Source organism: Diospyros lotus, chromosome 4 (genome assembly GCF_014633365.1).
Source record: "Diospyros lotus cultivar Yz01 chromosome 4, ASM1463336v1, whole genome shotgun sequence".
Classification (NCBI taxonomy): domain Eukaryota; kingdom Viridiplantae; phylum Streptophyta; class Magnoliopsida; order Ericales; family Ebenaceae; genus Diospyros; species Diospyros lotus.
In genome coordinates this window covers 9,638,911-9,657,874 of record NC_068341.1, presented here as the reverse complement: position 1 = coordinate 9,657,874, position 18,964 = coordinate 9,638,911, and the positions used below count along the sequence as shown (strand labels likewise).

The following is an 18,964-nucleotide window of genomic DNA, read 5'->3' as shown; positions in this document are numbered from 1 at the left end:
ATATATTTTTAAAAAAATAAAAAAAGCAAAAGAATCAGAAGGGTAGATCTGGCATTGTAGAGTCTAAGTTACACATTTATGATAATAGATTTATTGATATTGTGTATCCTAATAGAGTTAAGGTGATAAATTAATTTTCTTGATAATAGGGAGCTGAAATTGAACATCCAATAATAATAATAATAAAAAAAACACTTTTGATTATGTTCAAAGGATTATTGGCAAAATGAATATTTTATATACGTTTTTTTATTTATTTTAAACACTCAATTTTTTTATTATTTTAATTAGCTTCATAAATTATGTATTTTGAGTTAATTATATATTTTTTTGTTTTTTAATTATACTTAATTTATTATTTTCAACAAATTTATGGAGGTGTCTAATTAACTTGAAATTGTATAATTCAAGTATGTAATTTAAAAGTAATTTAATTATAAAAATATAATTGGTTCAAAATTATATAATTTTAATTAAAATAATAAAAAAATTAAATATATAAATAAAAAATATACAAATCATTAATTAAAATATATATTTGAACAAAAATCATTACATTGGTCACCTAACCCTTTCTTTTTCTTTTTTTAGGAAAAAGATAATAAATTTTCTTGTCCTTTTTTTAATTAATTTTAATTTTAGCGGTGAGAATATAACCAAGGAATCGTTGTCGTTACCGCAAAGGCTCTCACGGTGAAAATCAAATCTGATCTGTCTCTCTCTCTCTCCGCTGTTTATAGCAAGAAAGCACAGCACACACGGAGAGTGCCGCTCAGTTCCATCGCCACCAGGATCCTCTGCGTGGGCCTCATGGCTTTCCAACGGCGGCGCCACCACAACTACAGCCGCCTCCGTCGCCTAGTCCCCGCCATCTCCGCCATCTCCGGTTCTCTTCTCCTCTTATTCACTCTGTTCTCTCTTCTCGCTCCTTCTCCGACTGAGGATGACCATTTTCACAACCGCCTTAGCCGTGTCGTGGTACTTCTCTATCTCATGCGTTAGACTGGTATAATTTTGCTGCAAACTCGTAAATGTTGTTTTAATTATACGTTCACTTAATTTGTGGTTTCTTCAGTTAAGCAATAACGTCGACAACGCCGGAGTTCCAGTTTTCCGCGTTCCGGTTAGGGTTTTGTGTCTTTTTCTAATTTCTCTCTCATTCATTGTTGGTGAGTTCTTCCGAGGTCTTTATTGGATCTGCGTTTTCTTTACTTATTTTCGCCCTATTGAGTTGTTGCAGAACCGTGGGGGAAGATTTGATCGTGATCTTTGGAGATCAAGACTTTCCAAATTCTACCACGGATGCAGTGATGCAAACAAAAAGTTTCCTGGTGCGTAATTATTTATTATCTGTATCTGCTTCTTTTTTGTTGCCATTGTATTAATGCGTTATTCAAAATATTTCCAGTTGTAATTTCTTTGTTGATTTCGTAAAATGTTGCGGTTGATTTCACTTTTGTTGTGCAAATTGCAGAATCCAAAGACATCACACAACCCAATAGGTACTTGCTAATTGCAACGAGCGGAGGTCTGAACCAACAGAGAACTGGGGTAAATATCTGGAGATGTCCCATTTAGATTGGCTGGCCAAGAATGCCATAATCTATCTAGTCTTTAATTAGTTTTGCTGAAGGGAGATTTAGTGTCATCTTTGTTCATTAATTGGTTGAAGAATGCTTATTCATCTTGGAAAGGTAAATTAAAGGTTATATTTACACTGTAATTGGGATTACTATTCATTTTCTTTAATTTACACAAAAGCGGTCTTGGTCTGGGAATTTATTCTCAGACTGTTTGAGATCCTCTATCTTTAAACATGTCTTTCCTTGTGCCTGGAAGTCTATACCACATGTAAAAATGGAAATTAAGGTTTTCCAATCTAGAAAAATTATTCCAGGGTAATCCCATTGCTTTAACAGTTAGAATGACAATCATCTTTTTGTTGTTGGAATAGTGTAAAGGAAGCGTCTTTTCATGGTTGTTTTTAGAATCTTTGAATGGTGGTTTGGATCTTAGGCTTTTTATGGTTGAATGCTCTTCATATAATTTCATGTTGCATCTTACACAAAAAGTATCACTGCAATACTTTTGTTTATCCTTTTGCAGTGCTTCCAATGAATATGGTTGACTGGGTTTTCCTTTTTCTCACACAGACATAGTAATGGGAGTAGAGATGGTAATGCCATAGGGGTCAGAGCTAAGCTTATTTGGAAAGTGATGACAGACACAACCTGGAGGGAGAGGGAGGGAGGGGGTACTATCCGTCCTAGGGTGAGATGTTAAGAGTGGTTGAGATATTAAATGTATAGGTCAATAATGCAGCCTTCCTTAAATTGGCACTGCCTTACCCAGGCTTGCAATCTATGCAGCAGTTTTCTGTTCCAATATGAGTCTATTGCTGCCTCTAGTGGTTGCAAAGGAATTATGGGTTGCTTTCCAGTGACAATAGAATTTTACAAAAAAAGTGTAATATTTCTGTTTTAGTATACTTTTGCTCAATGATTGACCATGGCATGGATTCCTTCATACTGTCAAGCTCGAGGAGGATAGGGGTGCCAAACACTATGGGAAAACCTATGCTTTCTACCTCCAACCTGCAAGCCCTTGACAATCTAGAGCAGAGAGATACAACATCAAGGCATTAGAGATTATTCTTACCTAGGAAAATAGAGATGTCGTTGAGGAGATGATTTCAAATGAGGTGAGCAATCAAAGAGATTTCAGACAGCCGAATTATTGAGTAGATTGATATGGTCCCGACTAAGGATAAAACATCACATGCATTCTCATGATGGTTTTAGCCCCTTCCAAGAAGACTCTTGGAAGGGAGGAGTGTTTGTTTTTGAATCACCTCACATGGTTCACTAATGACACTTGGAAAAATGATTGATCTTCAAGAGTTATCATTTGGAGAATCATGTACCTCCTAAAGGCAAATTGTTGTGCCACCTGGAACTTCTTGAGCTTGCCATGCACATGCATGCACACACATTCTAGTGGTGTATCTGCATTTTCACTCTTATTAGCTGATGGTGAGAATGGGAGATTGTCCAGGTAGAAAGCTAATTGTAATACTGTGTCTTTATTGCATTGCTTCTTGTGTCTGAGATTTTCAAATACTTATAACTGCTAATTGATTGTGCCACATGCCTATGATACCCACCTTTTGGCAGATCACAGATGGTGTAGTTGCTGCCCGCATTTTGAATGCTACACTTGTTGTCCCAAAGTTGGATCAGAAGTCTTTCTGGAAGGATGCAAGGTTAGTCATGAACTAGCATATACTTTTCCAGCACTTTGAAAGTGGATTGATTCTTATGTACATTTTATCATGGAAACAACATACAATTTTTATGAAATGTAATTACAAAAGGAACAAATAAAAATAAGTGTAAGAATGTCATATAACAAACACAATTTTTTTTTGTCTTCTGCAGTAACTTTTCAGATATATTCAATGTTGAATGGTTCATATCAAGTCTATCAAAAGATGTTAAAATTATAAAAGAACTCCCTAGAAAGGGTGGGAAGGTTTGGACTCCTTACACCATGCGTGTTCCACGGAAGTGTAGTGCTAGATGCTATCAAACCCGCGTTTTACCTAATCTTTTAAAGAAGCATGTAAGTTTTATCTTACCAATTTATTTATTTCATTAAGTTACAAATACAAAATGCATGTTTCAAAGTGTTCAATATATATATATATATATATTTTTTTTGTAAGTTCAAAGTGTTCAATATTATCCGTTGTGATTGGGATATTTGATGATGTGATATGCTATTGTTAACAAGTTACTGATTATTGAATTCATGTAGATTTTGTAAATCACTATTCAGCTTAATTGGGCCTGTCAAAGGTAGCCTGGAAAAAACCAACCTTACTCCTCATTGTAGGGTTACAAGATTATATACAGTTGGTAAATCTACATTAGGCAGTTTCCTAATCTAGCTACTACTGAAAATAGGAAAGATTTACAATGGTACAGTCAAGATAAGGTAAAGGAATAGAAAGGATATATAGAAATACAAATCAAGAAAATAAATCCTTGAATATAAATGGGAATATGGAAATCTTGGTATTTTTCTAACGGGGCCTTGTATGAGCTACGCTAGATCCTATTTGACTTACATTGGCAATATGAGTTTTTGTTGTTGGTTTTATATGTTCTCCTATCTTGTCTATTATACTAGTGAAATGGCATATATTTATCAGTCAAGTTTTCTTTTCTGTGCCACCCCCCACCCTATAAAAAAAAGAAAAAAAAATCCCCTTCTAAACTGGCTTTTCTCTTTTGCTTCTGCTTTTTTCTTGGCTTGAGCATAGTATTTATTGGTCCCATATACCACTAATTTTGAACTACCACTTAGAACAAAGGGGAAGGTGCCTGCCTAGCAAATGATACATCCACAGATGACAATGCAAGCATGCTAAAGATAGCCTTTTTTCTTGCTTTCTTTCAAGTCATCTTGAATATAAAACTTGAACTCTTTGTATATTAGCCTTTTGTTATTAGAATATATAATATTTTGCAAGAAAGAGAAAATGAAGAAAAAATCCTGCTATCTCCGTTTTTTTTTTTCTTTGGAAATCATGCCATTACAGCAACATGGTTTATATTGATCTGCAGATATGGTCAGTAATGCATCATTATCATACTACTGGTCTACTGGAGGTCGAACTGATCTACTGGATCGGTTATCATAAAGAACCACCTGCCAGTTCTCTGTCCTTCTCTACTTATCTCTTTCTAGATGAATAAAGAACTTTAGAATTAAGGTGATTCATAGATGGGTTTTGCCCCTTTAACCCTTTTTTTTACAAATTTCTTCATTTATTTGAATTAAAAAAATGAAGTTGATCATGCAGTCTGTATTGACTGCATTTAACAGTGGTCTGATTTCTGGGATGATGTAGTATGTACCATAATTCCATAATTGAGCTCAACTGCACTGAGCTTATCTCAACTATTAAATATTTGGAGTGACTCCCAATTGTCCAATTAACCCTACGAGTCTACAATTGTGTTTAACAAATTGGATTGGATGCAGTTAGGCTAGTGCTCTCTTACCTACCTGTGTCCTAGATAGTGGCAGCATCATAGTAGGTTGATGGCACATTGGAAAACTTATCCAATTGTGATGAACATTTGATAAGAAACCGTGTAACAAACCCTTGGAGTTGGGACAAGGTTTTATTATTTGCATTTATCCTTTATATTTGTCCTTTAATGATTTACCATATTGTAGAACTAATATTTAATTGTTTCATTCTTGTGAAGGCTGTTCAGCTCAACAAGTTCGATTACAGACTTTCAAATAGGTTGGACACAGATTTACAAAAGCTTAGATGCAGGGTTAACTATCATGCATTAAAGTTCACTGATTCAATAATTGAAATGGGTGAAAAATTGGTCCACCGGATGAGAATGAGAACAAAACATTATATTGCCCTGCACCTAAGGTAATGTAATGAACCTGCTCTGTCTTTCCCTATCCTTTCTTACTCTCTCTCAGATATGATCTTTCTGGGCCACTTGAGTTTCTGTTTGCTAATATGATTCACTAGTGCTTTATTTTCTTTATGACTTCATAATGGTGCAATTCTCAGAGAATACAAAACCTTACGATGTACCTTGCTCTATGGTAGATTCATATTTCTGCTTATCTTCTGTCTATTAACTGCATAGGTGAAACTGTTATGTATAATTTCACATTTTAAGAAGTCAACATCAATAAATTAGGATTTTCTACACTTGAGATCTATTGTCCATTAGCGGGTAAGATGTTTGGTGGTTGGTAAAACATGTGAGATCTATGTATGCACATACAAAAACTGCTCGTCAAATTTTTTATTACCAGTTCTGGCTTTTTATGGCATACCTGTTAGATATTTTCTATAGCTGCCATGCTTGGAGTGGGAGTAGGAATTTCTACTCATTGAATTGACGAACTCCATGGTCAAATTTGAACCCTATAAACTGCTCTTTTTTCTTTTACTATTATATAAACTACAAGGTTCAGAGTAACCCAACAAAGTGCCCCTTCTTACAGGTTTGAACCCGATATGCTTGCATTCTCAGGATGCTATTATGGTGGAGGAGACAAGGAAAGGAAAGAATTAGGTGCAATACGAAGAAGGTGGAAAACCCTACATGTAAGGTTCAAAATGGCGTATTTGTGTTATGTATATAGGGAACTTCAATGTTTGAGGAATTTTAATTTTCTTGGAAATGGCTATTGCCTGCTTGCTTCCATTGTATTTGTTAGATTTCTTATTAATTTATTTAAGTTATTGCAAAATACTAGAGTACACAATAGATTTGAGAAGACTTGAATCAAAGATAACATGTAATACATGAATATGCATCGATACTCTTTTTTTATTGGGACCTGAAAAATGGATAGTGGGGAATGGAATTATGATAACCCTAGTTTTGCTCTAAATCATTACATTTTATGCCTATGATTTTGATATTTAAACAATAAGTTTGCCTTTTCCCTTATAATCAATGTCTTCCTAGTGGACTATGTTTTGAGGCAGTTTCTGGGAATACTTGCTGAAATGGAAACAAAAATATTTTCAGGACTACTTTACTGGTCACATAATGTTTCTGGGGAATACTTGCGGAAATGGAAACAAAATATTTTCGGGACTACTTTACTGGTCACAGAATACTTGCAGAATGTCAGAGCCTTGGACCTGACTGCATGACCAGCAATTAGCAGCCACACCCTCCCTTGATGGTGCTACGTCAGCCTAACCCGTGTGCACTCCAACGTGAGGTGCCTGAGGGTGGGAGGCAATTATGCTATAGAGAAGCACACATTCATAGTGAGAGAAGCTCTCTGGGATGCATGACATAAAAGAAGACTCACCAATATATAAACTCCCTACCTCACAATGATGGTACGGGTTGTTCTAAATCTATGAGTGCAATCTAATTCTAGAACCATCTTCACAATGCAACACAACTGCTCAAATGTATTTAAAATAGAATAATCTAATCTACAACCTGGGAGGCACTAGAACACTCCAGAACCCCTAGAATCTTCTAGAGCAATCCAGGACAACTTTAGAACAACCTACACGGAAATAGAGACTTCCAGAAAACCTCCAGGCCTTCACCCCTTATCTGTGTTATGGGCATCAAAATTGTCGGGGCATGACCAGTAGCCTCAAAGAATACTAAATATAATGTATCAGTAAGTAAAGAATCATGTTCTGGACCATAACATGACTAACTGGATTCTCATCATTTCACACCATACTTCATATAGATTGATTGAGAGTTGTGATGGACTGATGGAGAAGGAATAAAATCAGATGAAGGCACTTTCATCAATTCAGTTGCTTAAAGTGCGAGAGCACATGCCAAATGCCTTTCAGAAATTTGCACCACCTTGGAAATGTTTAGATAAGGTCGCTTGGATCAGTTTATTAAGTTTCAGCTCTGCTTAATAGAGGGACTCAACTCTTATGTGGTGCAACTGTTATTGTTGTTTTTTCAGTCTGTGCTACAATGCACATATAGCATACTTGGCACTAACTTTTGTATTTATTACAGCGTGGTGCAACTGTTATTGTTATTTTTTCAGTCTGTGCTACAATGCACATATAACATGCTTGGCACTTCCTTTTGTATTTATTTGCAGAACAGCAACCCAGATAAGGGGAGGAGGCAAGGGAGATGCCCACTTACTCCTGAAGAGGTTGGCCTGATGCTGAGAGCGCTGGGATATAGCAAGGATGTTCACATTTATGTGGCATCTGGGGAAGTATATGGAGGGGAAGAGACACTGGCCCCCCTGAAAGCTCTCTTCCCAAACTTTTATTCAAAAGACACCCTAGCCAGCAAGGAAGAACTAGAACCATTTTTTGGGTTCTCTTCTCGCATGGCTGCCCTGGATTTTATTGTTTGTGATGAAAGTGATGTATTTGTCACCAACAACAATGGTAATATGGCAAAAATTTTAGCAGGGCGAAGGTGTGCTTTATTTATGTTTATGTTTTTTTTTTTTCCATCTTTTTATCTTCCCCCTCCCCCTTCCCCTTTCCCCTTCTTTGATGTGCTTGGTAAGGAATTCTTAAAAGCTGACAAACTTTTGAATTTTGCTCATGCTTACAGGAGATATTTTGGACACAAGCCAACCATTCGTCCAAATGCTAAAAAACTGTATCGGTTGTTCTTAAGCAGAGCTAACATGACATGGGAGGTGTTTGAATCTGGTGTCCGTACTTTTCAGAGAGGGTTCATGGGAGAACCAAAGGAGGTGAGGCCAGGAAGGGGTGAATTTCATGAGAACCCAGCTTGTTGCATCTGTGAAGATCCAGAGGCCAAGGAGAAGATAGAATCAGGCCCGAGAAAGCTTGGTAAAAATATTGGTGCAACAAGAAATGATGTTGGCGAAGTTGTCGATGATCAAAATGATGATGACGATGAGCCAGAATGGGTTGACCCTGATGATGAAGGGGATCAAGATGCCCCTCTAGGTAAAGGTTTCTTTAATAGAACAGGTTTGGACTATGAAGCTTTCACATCGGAGGAGCCTGAGTTAGAAGAATTCCTCTCAGATTGAGGACGTGCCTTAGCCTTTTTCAGGCAGTTTTTGTTGTATATATCCATTAATTCAAAATTTCTTTACCCCTCTTGCCTTCCTCTCAACAACTTGCAAGTTATAGCAGAAATGTTCTGTGCTGCGAAGTCGTCCTTCCTTTCTAGCTGAGCTACAGCAAAACACGGCCTGATGCCTAATATTTCAGCAAGCTAGCCAAAAGCTCATTTAGGTTTATCAGCCGATATATTGGATTGGAAGGAGGGGGTGTTGTCAAATTTTACAAGCCTTTTCAAATCCTTTTTGAAGTTAAGAGATCTCCCAACTGAAAGAACAGTAGGGACAAGGGTCTGATTAGTTTCACTTCCCTAGTAGTTGAGGGCTGAAGATAACATGTTTTGAGCAATTTTCTGGACAGCAGGGTATAGTTAGCAATGGAGTTGAAAGCAATCCGTTCTGGTTTCTCCTCTTATCTTGAGGTTTGCCTGCGGATGGCAGAGACCTTTCTCTGCTTGCGGCACTACTTGTTTAGTTTTGTTCAATGGCTGTTGTAGATTGATTCCGTCTTTGCCTGTAGGTATATTCTCGGACCATGTCATATGTATATCTTCGCTACCTTTCATAAAGAGACCACCAGCAACCTTCGGAGCTTAGAATTTATGATGTTTCATTCTCGGGCGTCTCTACTTAAAACTCATATTTCCTGCGGGTTTGGGCTTACTTTTTATATTATTAGATTAGGATAGATGTGGAGAAGGGCATCTAGTTTTCTATGCGATTGTACTATGTTATAAGAAATGTTGTTCAATTTATTCTCAATTAGGTAAAATAGGAACTCCAATGAGATAACAATGTCAATGTAAATTTGTGGCCATATAGAAAAAGATATCGAAACTTTTAGCAAACAGAAAATATATTATCACTTTACAAAAAAGAATAAAAAATATATTGAGAAAAAATTATATCTATTAAAATTGAAAAGACTAGTGCTAAATTCAAATAATTTGGATATACAAGGGGAATGGAAATATCTGTACCTATAATATAAGTGGATGAAATTAAAGAAGATTTATAATAAAAATAGATGGATTATAAGGCCAAATAAATTTGGTTGAAGCATGATTAAGTGGTATAATGATCTACGTAAGATTTTGTTATATACCTATATGGTTAAAAATGTAGAATTTATATATTAATTAATTAATTTTTATTTTTAATCTCATCAACTCAACGTATATAATAATAACTCTCACATCCTGACTTGTAATTAGAATATATTATTTATAAACGAGTTTTCTATGTAATTTTCATTCTCCGTAACTTAAGAAAACAAGAGAAACCTCCCTACTCTCTCTCTACTTACCACATTAGTAGTTAAAAATAACACATCACAAACGGGAGTAGTCCCTGTGTCCAGCCGTAGAGAAGTTAGCGGCGCGGGTCGTGGATGAAGAGATGTTTGGAAGGGGCGGGTTGCAGCAAAACTAGAACTGAGGAGGAAAGAGAAACCAAGTCTGAATCGAATAACTAAGGTTTGCAATGCAAGGAGTTGGATCGACGGGCATCGGTTACGGTCTCAAATACCAGGTCCATTCCATTCATAGATCTCTTTTTAAGACTCTCTTCCCGTCTCCAATTTGACTAAGTTCTTGGAATTGGTTGTTCTTATTCTGTATTTGTAATTCTACAATCGTGTATTCGTACATACAGGCTAGATGCATTGCAGATGTCAAAGCGGACACGGATCACACCAGTTTCATCGCCGGCACTCTGAGTCTCAAGGAAGAGAACGAGGTTTTGCTTTTATACGTACATCCTATGTGTGCAGAACTCGAAGATTTTACCTCTTCTTTTGTATGTTTCGTGACTTGGATTCTAAATCACTGAAATTTGAAAGGGGAGATCTTTTCTCAGGTCCATTTGATTAGGCTTTCATCTGGCGGAACTGAACTTGTATGCGAGGGTTTGTTTTCTCATCCGAACGAGATCTGGGACCTCGCATGTTGCCCCTTTGACCAGCGCATTTTCTCCACTGTTTTCTCCACCGGTGACTCATTGATCTCACTTTTCTACATTATGGAAATTGTTTTTCCATTTTTTTTTTCTAATTTTGTTTGCAGATGTTTTAGGAATAGTTACTCTTATGTTCTTGTACTTTGCCTGAAGCATCACTGGCGATGCACTTCTTTTGATTGAATTGGTTTTCTCCAGTAAATATCCGACATATGTTTTGTTGGGCTAAGTAGAAGAGATGGTCGTAGGGGGCGATAGTGTTGGTGACTTATGGATTACTTCCAGATTTTTATTTTGTTATTAGATTATGCGAATTATTTACTTCTGGATATTGAGGTCTGATTGTGGCATTTGGCCCCCTTCTGGATATGAGTTTGATCCTGATAGTGGAACGACAGCGCATTGTATTTCTGCAATCTGTCATCCCCTAGGAACAAGGAAGATTATATTATCTTTCCATTATTTGTTAAACAAAGCCTTTGGTTGCAGGAAACTATTTTAATTAACTGCAAAGATATCAAATAACTTCTTGCAGCTGGTTTCTAGATTGGATTTTCCATTTTTCTTCTCTAACACTATCTCAGAAAAAAAATGAAGAAATCAAAGTTCGTTTACTTACTTTCCTGTTTGAAGTGACAAGAAAACGACCAGATATTTGTCAAAAATGTTAATTTTCTCTGAATATGTCTTGTTTCCAAATATAACATAAAAGTTCAGCTGTGTAGAGAAGAATAGTCGTTTGAGTTTGATGCCTTTCTTATTGAAGGTGAATCCTATGGAGCAGCAATATGGCAGATTCCTGAGTTGTATGGCCAGTCAAACTCTCCTCAATTGGAACATATTGGCTCTCTGGATGCACATAATTCGAAGATCAAATGGTAAGTTCATTGTCCAGGATTTGACTCTGGATTCTGATGTTTGTAAGGGAATGGAAGTGATGTAGACTATCTAACATGATAAAGTCTTGAGTGTTGGAGCAAGGTGCTGGGTGCATGTGTGCCTAACATGTTTGGTCTTAGCAGTTATCATGCACCTGTCAAGCACTTACATAAATTGAAACACACTCCTTGATTGCTTATAAAACTCTGTAATTGGTTTATCCTAGGAAATAACAATAGAATTTTAAAAACTGTGAATATATGGCTATGTTTCCTCTGATTTAATTGGGTTATCTGATGCTTAGATGGATCCCACCACCAACGCATGCACTCAAGTTCATTTAGCATAGTTAAGAACAGTTTGTTGACTGCAATGTTGACAAATAGATGAGTAAATGAATGGAGAAAACAAGTCATAATGTTTATTTGTTCCTTTTTCTGTTCTTGTTGTCCTTCGTAAGCCACTTAATGTCCATGTGTACTTGACAGCACACTTTGGTGGCCATCTGGAAGGTTGGACAAGTTGATCAGTATAGATGAGCAGAATCTCTATTTATGGAGCTTAGACTCTTCAAGAAAGACTGCGCAGGTGTGTTTGCATGACAGTAAACAGATACTGTAACTCATAGTAATAGTTGAAATTTCTCTATTTCTGTCTCATAAGTTTTTGGCTTATCTTTAGTAGCAGCAGCCGTTTCATGTTCTCCATACTTGATACAGTGGTGCTATCTTTGCCTGTGCGAGTACATCTGAAATTCTACTGTGCTTATTATCAAACATCCGTCCGTGCTGGAAATTTTTTTATTTATTTATTTTTTTTTTTTGGGGGGGGGGGGGGGGGGGAACGGACCACTCTTCAAACTGTTAAACGTGCAAAATTGGTCAGACTCTTAATATATCTTCACCGTCTGCATGCTTAAAAAATGGGTTGTTTCAATTTATTGTGTGATGACTTGTGTCAAGTTTACAGAAAACCAAATTGAGGAAGAGATGGGAATTGGTGGGAGAGAAGAAACAAGAGAATTAGAGAGAGAGTGGAAGAATTAGAGGGAAAAGATTAGTGGAATAATCCTCACATGATCCCCATCCTCTTGTGCACTTCTTATTTATAGGAAAGTTAGTTACAACTTCTAGAGAATTCATATAACAACTCTCAGTTGTTAGGACCCCAAGTGGCCATGTGCACTTGGCTCTAATCACCTACATCTCAACCTCAAATTACAATCGTGTACCCCCCTACAATCTTATACACCCCTATTACAATAGTGCCATCGGGCTGTGCTTCATCGAGATTGGATGAAGCACGCAGTGACTGGTCACTTTCTCAAGGAGAGAGAAATTGTCACGACCCTAAGGATCTCCAAAGCTATAATTGTCATTATAATAGTAGTTAGTTTACATACATTACTATATTATACTCTAGATTGTTGAGAATAATTGTACTTCTCAATTAGATGGGTTGGAATAGCCTATAAATAGGCTAAGGTAGTTAGAGAATGTATGTTTGAATTGATAATTGAAGTTGAGACTTTCCCTCTCATTAATTCTCTCTCAAATTCCCTCTCGTTTCCCTCTGATTTCTCACTAATCTCTCCCTTTCTCCATTTTGTCTACAACTCTCCCTCATTTCTGTCTATTATCTCCTTTTTTCTGTCCAATTCTCCCTCCAATCCTTTTTGTTCTTGTCCTAATTCCCTTGGATTCTCCCAATTTCTAATCCAAACCCTAGGTACATGATGTAAAGGATCAATCTTACTGTTGCTACCAAGATTTGTCCTCTTGAAGAAACTCATCATCATCACTATCTGCACCTTATCTTGACCAAGTTAGGGTCTATAGCATGACATTCATAATGTCAATGAAATTCACATTGATAGTACAAATCCATACAAGAGAACAATGTGGCAAAAATTTTACATTCCTCTGGCGAGAGAACGATGAGATAAAGTTCCAACACTAACTTCATATAGAAAAGTTTCATGAGATGGTAGTGAATCAAGATAATTAACATAGTCGTGTTCCATCACATGGTTGATATTGTGAAACATTCACAAATACTTTTAAACTAGTTCCTCTTAACTCCCGGTTGATTCTACCTCATGAGCTGACAATAGATAATAAATCACCTCAAGCATGAGGTGCAATCCTACTGTGCTCTTGAAAGAGGAAATCTTCTCAAAATATCGCTTGAAGGTGCTAAGTTGGAATCCAATTCTAACTTGGGATCCTTGCAACAATTAGGATTCAACCATAGGAGAATTAGGAATAAAGAGCTTTCCCCCTCCTATCACTTGACTCTCTGGTCTTAAGTGTGTCTGTTTTAAGTATTAGTGATTGTCCTTTTACTGCTGTTACTGCCCAAAAGGTTCTGGTTTTCGTGCTTTGGCAAGTATAGGATATTCTTTCTCAAACTTACTAAAAAAAGCAATAAATACTAAAAGCAAAGTGCATCTTGTGCTCCCTACCAAAGCACAAGATAGCATATTGTGCCCTCTTTTCTTCATACCTCACCTAATTGTGCTTTGATTGTATTTATGCACCTTTTTTATTTTATTTGGGTTGCTAACTCAAAGTAACTTGGATCACTACTTGAGGCTTCCTAGTCACCACTCAATAATAGAGCAGGCAAAGGGCTGAGATGAGTAGAAGATTTGCTTAGAAGCAACTACCTTTCAAGGAAGCATGGTTGCCCCATCTATACTCATGAAGAGGACTTTGATTCTTTTAATCCAATTTGAATAAGAGCATGTGCCTCAACTCATCCATTTCTTAGTGTTGGGCACACCAACTGGCTTATTCATAAAAGAAAAGAAAATAATATGTTACAAAGAATTAGTTGATCAATTTAAAATACTTGAGAGACAACTTGTGAATTGCCATTTACTAAGATTTTCAGCCTAATCTATAGGCCTTTACTTGTCCTCCAGGGAAGAACTTGTGGAGGAACCCTTTCCTTTTGGGGGCATTGGATTCTCACATTGTTTGAGAAGTCTTAATTGAGCTGGCTTAGATTTAGTTTATGGAGCCTGACTTTCATTAAATTGAACTTTAGTGACAGTCCCTTGTAATCTTGTTAATAAATCCTGACCACAAATTTAGATTGATGTTTTCTCCAAATTTCCTTTCCTGATTGTTAACTAGGTTTTTTGGTCAAGGCAGGTAGTTTTACCCTCCAGGAAAGAACTTTCAGTGGAACCCTTAGGTTTTTGCGGTATTGGATTCTCACCAATATTTGAGAAGTCTTAATCGCGTTGGCTTAGGTTTAGTTTTATGGGGTCTGACTTTCATTAAATTGAATTTTAGTGACTCTCCTTTGTGATATTGTTTGTAAATCCTAACTGCAATTCAGATTGATGTTTTCCCCTAATTTCTTTCCAGATTCTTAACCAGGTTGTGTGGCCAAGTGTAGGTTCAAGCACAGGAGTCATCTGGAATGCTTCATTACTTATCTGGTGGAGCATGGGATCCGCATGATCTGAATTCTGTTGCATCTACATGTGAATCTTCAATACAGTTTTGGGATCTTAGGACAATGAAGTATGTTGTTTCTTTTTTGTGGAAAATGGTAGAACAGTGATCTCTTATTCATTCAAGGGGCCACATTAACTTTTGCATGTCTGAAGTTGTAGCATACTGACATGGGTGTCTGGATGCTCATCATTGAGACAAATCAGATGTCATGTGTTAAAGTATCTCTATTCAATTATGGGGATTCCAACTGAGAATATTTTAGCAAATCCTTGATCTTGAATTACCGAGGAAGATCTGATATTGATCAACCTTAGTGTTTTTCTTATTTTCTTTCAATTTTGAGAATATCAATGATCTCATGCTTCTGCTTTAGAAATTCAACTGCACAGTGGCAGTTATGTATTTCCTGTGCAACAACCCTCCATGTGCAACTTATGGTGCAAAAGAATGAATTTAGTGCAGTAATTCTTATTGCAAAGTGGTCCTTGCTGTGCTTATTATGGGACGTTTGAAAATTTGAAGTATATTTCAAGTTATTTGAAAGTTCACATTATTTACAATTTGCAGGTGCGTCCATGCATCTCTTGCTTAGTATCTTGCTTCTGGTCTTTAATCATCTTTATACCAGCCTCAAAGGGAGTTCCCATTTAGTCTTTTTTTATTCTTTTTCTCCCCCATCTGAATATATGGCTAAAGGGGTTGTGGGATGGGCAGTCTGTTTCCTTCTGATTCATTCTTTTTACTGACTATCCACTTTCCTATTTTACTGTATATGTCAAATAATAATCCAATTTTTAGGGTGCTTTATCAATTTGTTTCAAGTATAGTGGTTTCTGTTTTGAGTCCTCTGGAATAATAAATGCCATTTTTTGGCTTGTTTCTACAGATTTTTCAGTAACTTACAGGGACTCTTTAATATCTTTCGATTGGTTGAAAATGCTAATTTTTTGAGGGTTTTCCTTCTTAAGATATCAGTTCGAATTATGGCTGATAATGTTTTTGCAGGAGAGCAAATTCAATTGAACACGCCCATGTTCATAATGTAGATTATGACCCAAAGAAGAAGTATATACTCGTAAGTATGTAACTATTTAGTTGCCTATCTGTTGAATTAAGTCAATTTAAAAGTTGCCTATCTGTTGAATTAAGTTAATTTAAAGTTTCCTCTCTGTTGAATTATTTTTTGTGGTTGTGATTATTGTGAGCTTATTTTTATTTTGAAACCATAATTGTTAAGTCTGATCTGAATGTCTACTGGACAAATTGACAAGATTGTTGGCTCAGTTAATAGATCAGTTGAGTACTTATAACATTAAATCATCTAGTGCTATTGAAAATTAAATGACCACATAGTTTTCTTTGTACTTGTCAAGAAGTTTAATAAAATAAGTAATCTTTCATATTTACTACTGTTAGTATGATGAACTAAAAGGATGAAGGCTTTAAAAGGAGATGTGGCTAGCCTGCTTTACACATGTTATTTGTTAAAATGGTCAAGTATATACTCATGTGAGGTGAATAGATAGAATGAAAGAAGTTTATATGAAGAGTGGTAAAGAAAGACCAAAGATATTGCCATGGATAGAAATGATTGAGCTAGAATTCATGTAGTTGACCTGGCCTAGAGATTAAGGCTTGTGATGATTATGCTGATGGACATATATAGGAAGGAAAAGAAAAACATAAGAAATTATGGAATCAATTTCCAGTCTTTCTCTTTTTTGCTTGAAAAGATGTCTATTCAGCGGAACCAAGTTGACTGAAGCTATAGGAAGCACTCGGAGATTCAATTTCCTGTCTTTCTAACAATGTTTAATTTGCAGTCCTTTGAAATACAATTTAATTATTATTTGTTGTGCGCATCCTGACACCCATTGCATCCTCAGCTGGTGCATAGAGGAATGGGGTCTCTTAAGAAATATCCATCCTTATCTATCCATGTGTTATTTTGTGTTGATTACTTTTCTTTAGTTATCCAGTTATTTTTGGATAATATTCGACTATAATACTGTTGCACAAATGCCATAGGTAACTGCAGAGGATGAATCTGCAATACACATATGGGATCTTAGAATGGCAAAGGTTCCAATTCTAGAACTCCCTGGACATTCACACTGGTATCTTTTCCTATACTGGGTTCTCTTTTATAAGCTTCTGCCCTGACTGTATATGCTTATTCACAGAATTAGTGTTGCTCATGGTACATGTGCGAGATGTTTGTCTGTTGACTGTTTTGGTAATTCTTGCAGGACATGGTCTGTTAGATGTAATCCCGAGTATGATGGGCTGATTCTGGTTCTCTCTCTCTCTCTCTCTCTAAAGATGTAGGAACATGTGCATGCACCCACTATTTCTCTAACATTGTCAAAGGAACACAATCATTTTGGTTAAACTATAACAGAAGGCCAGAAAAACATTAAATGTCATTAGATTGGTTTTTATGCCCTATGTTAGGTCATAAATAGAAGTTAAGGCCTCTCATTTATATAAAAGGAATCTTGAATTCGTTGTCTCCTTTTCATCTTGAAGCAATATTCTGCTGCATCGATAACTGTACTGTTGTCCTATTAATTAATCTGATACTCAGTGTAGCCTCACTTTTGCAGAGCGCTGGAACAGACTCGGCTGTCAACTTGTGGTTGGCTTCTCCTCCAAGCAGTGATGATATAACATCAGAAAGGTCATTTTTCAATTCTGAAAGTCATAAGTTTCATCACTCCAGTTTTCCTTATTCAATTGGTTTTAGACTTTTTCTTTTAAATTTAAGTATTTTATTTCCCTCAGTTTGGCAGAATCTCCTACAAAGCGAGCAGATCCGTTGCTCAACTCATACAGTGACTATGAAGACAGTGTTTATGGTGATTGCTGCAACCTTTTCTTTTTCTTCTTAAAGCTTAATGCTCGACATAGCCTAACTAGTTTTTATCTGAAATTGCAGGCATTGCTTGGAGTTCTCGTGAGCCTTGGATTTTTGCATCATTGTCCTATGATGGGAGGGTAAGAGTTTACTCCTCCTTAATTGGTGCAAAAAAGAGCGTAGGACCCGAAATCCTAGGTCTTGTTTTAACTTATTCTCAGTGGGTTGTCATGGGGCAGATATGATCCCGATCTAAGAGATACAATCCATTAACAGTAGAGTTGGTCTAGTCCATTAGTGGATCTGTTGGAAACCTTATTAGACCCCCGGTAATAAACTAGGCCCGTTACATAAAAACGTTACTACGAAGACATTGTTCTAATATTCAATTAGGCATTAGTTTTAGAATAAATTCCACTTGACTCACTGTGATTTTGTCCATTTTCATGCAAACCTCTGGTGCTTTACTTTTAACGTTTAAAAGTTCATGTGATTAAAGTACTTTATTAATTTTAGTGTAAATTGCGTGTGTTTAAACAGGTGGCAGTAGAAACAATAAAGCCTCATATCTCAAGAAAATGAAGTGAAACCTTTCTTCTGGTGTAAGTTGTTTTTACTTACTAACTGCCTTGTTGCCGGGCCGTTATTTTATTTACTAATATTTCTTTTGGTTCACAGATCAATTGTTATTCCATTTCGTTTCAGGTATTTGAAAATAAGACTCTAGGCTTTGTTTTCACTGCAGAAAAGTTTGGGGGAAGGTCGTGTAATTGGCTTGCGGCTTTATTAGCTGAGATGAGATGGGATATTATTGGTTGGGAACTTTTCTTCAAAGCTAAATTTTATTGCCCTTAAATCTGGATTTTTGGGGTGGTATGAAGTGGTGATGTGAATGACAGCCTTTCTATCTCATTCAATTACCAGAGACATGTTACGAATTTTGAATCAACAGGTTCATGAAAGATGCAATGATTCCAAGGGGATTCTCTCTCTCTCTCTCTCTCTCGCATTGCGGGAAACATAATCATTCTAAAATGTTTGTAATTTATTCTAACGGAGTTCTACAAAACTTTGTTTAAACTGTCCTTTTCTATTATGGGACAGATTCACTTGAAGTCATCCTAACATTTGAGTTGCAATGTATATAAAATTATGCCGAAAGAGTGTTAAAAAGTGACATTTTTATATAATA

At 36.3% G+C, this 18,964-nt stretch overlaps 2 protein-coding genes across 5 annotated transcripts; both read left to right on the top strand.

Moving 5' to 3' along the window:
• The first annotated feature begins 695 nt into the window (after positions 1-695).
• Positions 696-9,223, top strand: LOC127799316 (O-fucosyltransferase 16-like). The gene is made up of 10 exons (XM_052333236.1): positions 696-978; positions 1,076-1,123; positions 1,241-1,331; positions 1,475-1,551; positions 3,174-3,262; positions 3,438-3,621; positions 5,280-5,461; positions 6,052-6,154; positions 7,654-7,985; positions 8,127-9,223. The coding sequence occupies exons 1-10, from the start codon at positions 811-813 to the stop codon at positions 8,575-8,577; spliced, it is 1,725 nt and encodes a 574-aa protein (XP_052189196.1). The 5' UTR covers positions 696-810; the 3' UTR covers positions 8,578-9,223.
• Positions 9,224-9,883: 660 nt separating this feature from the next.
• Positions 9,884-18,721, top strand: LOC127799317 (WD repeat-containing protein DWA2-like). Of its 4 annotated transcripts, none has more exons than XM_052333238.1 (14): positions 9,884-10,140; positions 10,264-10,362; positions 10,468-10,600; positions 11,333-11,444; positions 11,934-12,033; positions 14,854-14,981; positions 15,921-15,990; positions 16,944-17,032; positions 17,165-17,210; positions 17,522-17,595; positions 17,700-17,773; positions 17,854-17,912; positions 18,313-18,374; positions 18,518-18,721. In XM_052333238.1, the coding sequence occupies exons 1-13, from the start codon at positions 10,093-10,095 to the stop codon at positions 18,352-18,354; spliced, it is 1,074 nt and encodes a 357-aa protein (XP_052189198.1). In that variant the 5' UTR covers positions 9,884-10,092; the 3' UTR covers positions 18,355-18,374; positions 18,518-18,721. The 4 variants fall into 4 exon arrangements, with proteins under 4 accessions (XP_052189198.1, XP_052189199.1, XP_052189197.1 ...); XM_052333239.1 differs by having other exon boundaries at positions 18,451-18,721; XM_052333237.1 differs by having other exon boundaries at positions 9,886-10,140; positions 18,478-18,721.
• Positions 18,722-18,964: the final 243 nt, after the last annotated feature.

Bases quoted from the DNA above. Each gene is read 5' to 3' on its own strand.
- LOC127799317 (XM_052333238.1), top strand. From the start codon at position 10,093: ATGCAAGGAGTTGGATCGACGGGCATCGGTTACGGTCTCAAATACCAG. The intron at 14,982-15,920 runs GTATGTTGTTTC...ATGTTTTTGCAG, and splicing joins TGGGATCTTAGGACAATGAA to GAGAGCAAATTCAATTGAAC. The intron at 15,991-16,943 runs GTAAGTATGTAA...CAAATGCCATAG, and splicing joins CAAAGAAGAAGTATATACTC to GTAACTGCAGAGGATGAATC.
- LOC127799316 (XM_052333236.1), top strand. From the start codon at position 811: ATGGCTTTCCAACGGCGGCGCCACCACAACTACAGCCGCCTCCGTCGC. The intron at 1,332-1,474 runs GTGCGTAATTAT...TGCAAATTGCAG, and splicing joins TGCAAACAAAAAGTTTCCTG to AATCCAAAGACATCACACAA. The intron at 7,986-8,126 runs GTGTGCTTTATT...TCATGCTTACAG, and splicing joins AAAATTTTAGCAGGGCGAAG to GAGATATTTTGGACACAAGC.